The sequence below is a fragment of the Propithecus coquereli genome, unplaced genomic scaffold (assembly GCF_000956105.1).
Source record: "Propithecus coquereli isolate 6110/MARCELLA unplaced genomic scaffold, Pcoq_1.0 Scaffold63, whole genome shotgun sequence".
In the NCBI taxonomy this organism is placed as follows: Eukaryota; Metazoa; Chordata; class Mammalia; order Primates; family Indriidae; genus Propithecus; species Propithecus coquereli.
The window spans coordinates 9,467,349-9,469,011 of NW_012152285.1; the positions used below are offsets into that span (position 1 = coordinate 9,467,349).

At 35.4% G+C, this 1,663-nt stretch overlaps 1 protein-coding gene across 1 annotated transcript in view; it reads left to right on the top strand.

The window, feature by feature from the left end:
- Positions 1–1,663, top strand: part of TBC1D12 (TBC1 domain family, member 12) — a 154,335-nt gene that overhangs the window by 114,157 nt on the left and 38,515 nt on the right. The window contains exon 6 of the mRNA XM_012659668.1: positions 428–499. Coding sequence (XP_012515122.1) covers positions 428–499 — 72 coding nt within the window. The remainder of the gene's footprint in view (positions 1–427; positions 500–1,663) is intronic.

Below are 1,663 nucleotides of genomic sequence, written 5' to 3' on the forward strand. Positions count from 1 at the left end.
CTGAGGCAGGAGGATCGCTTGAGCCCAGGGGTTTGAGGTTGCTGTGAGCTAGATTGAAGCCACGGCACTCTAGCCCGGGCAACAGAGTGAGACTCTGTCTCAAAAAAAAAAAAAAAAAAAAAGAGTCTATAGTCATCATACTCTTATTGTAGAAAATCCAGAAGTCTTTAAAATTGTTTGCAAACTATATGCATATAGCTTGTATCCATCACGTGAATTTATTTGGCTATTTTTGTTCAGAATTAAATGTTTCCCATTAATAATTTGAAAAACATCTTGCCAGAGGGTGTTTACAGTATTTTTGGCAATTGTTAAATATGTTAAAGCTAGTCATTTAGGAAATACTGTAGTTTTTTAACATGTAATATGAGAATTAACTTAGAGACAATTATTTGTATAGTTTCAAATTTCATTTTTCTCTCCTAAGGGTGGTCCATATCACGATGTGTTACATAGTATCTTAGGGGCATATACATGTTACCGACCTGATGTTGGTTATGTAAGTATTTGTTTCAATCTGGTTTTTGAATATAAAGGTATTTCTACTCTTATCAAAATATCTTATGTTGTGTTAGCTCCCAAATGTCCATATCTCTATGTCTGTTTTTGGAGGCTTATGAAGTTACTGACAGAGGAGTCTTTCCATCTCTTGCCAGAAACTTGTATGACTGGCTGCCAGCTTTCTGGGAGAACTGCAGATTACACCATCCAATTTTCAAAACTTTTATTTAATGCTCCTGCTGTCAGTGTGGTGCCTTATCTGCCTGACCCTAACTCTCTTTTCCCTGACTGTAACTCTAGAAAATAAACCTCTTATGTTCTGCCAAATTAATGGAAGGGTAGGCACCTGTCCATATAGGCTAGGAGAGATCTGCTCCTTTTACAGACTTTCAACCAACCCTATTTTTAGCCCTACCCTTCAATTTCAGAGGTACCTGATAACTTCAATTCCTAAGTCTTCCAGGGTTTTATGGCTGAATTGGCTTGTTGATTATTGGCTTCCTCCTCTGCAGATGTTTTAGTTTCAACATTCTCCACTTATTTAAATTAAAATTTCTAAAATGCTATTGACATCCTTATTTACTGCTTATATCATTTTTCATTCTCTTTGTCCTCTTAAGTTAATACTTATTTTTTTCTTTACTGTCATTTTAGTTGGATTTTTGGGAGGGAACAAAGAAAAATGTGAGTGTTCAATTGCCATTTTTAACCAGAAGTCATAAAACCTTCATCTTCTCACCTTTGTCTTAAAATACAAGAATTTTAGAGATCTCACTGTAGGGTGGCTGTCTGGTACAACTTACTTGGTTCTGTTGCATGTCACTTATATATTCATTCATTTGCTCAACAAATATTTATTGTGTGCTTATTACTATATGGCAGGGATTATTTTAGGCACTTGAGATATCTCCGTGAACAAAAGAAAGATTTCTCCCCTTATGATGCTTACAGTTTAGAAGAAGAAAACAGACAATAAACAACAAACGAAAAAAATAAATCATGTTATATTAAAAGACAGTTTAAGTGCCATGGAAAAAGTATGGCATGGTAAAGAGAGGATGTGCCAGGTTTTTTTGGGGTTGGGGGGAGAGGTTGTAGTATTTTAAAGGTGGTCAGGTAGTCCTTATGGAGTAAATAAGATTTCCACAGTGTCTTTAAACTC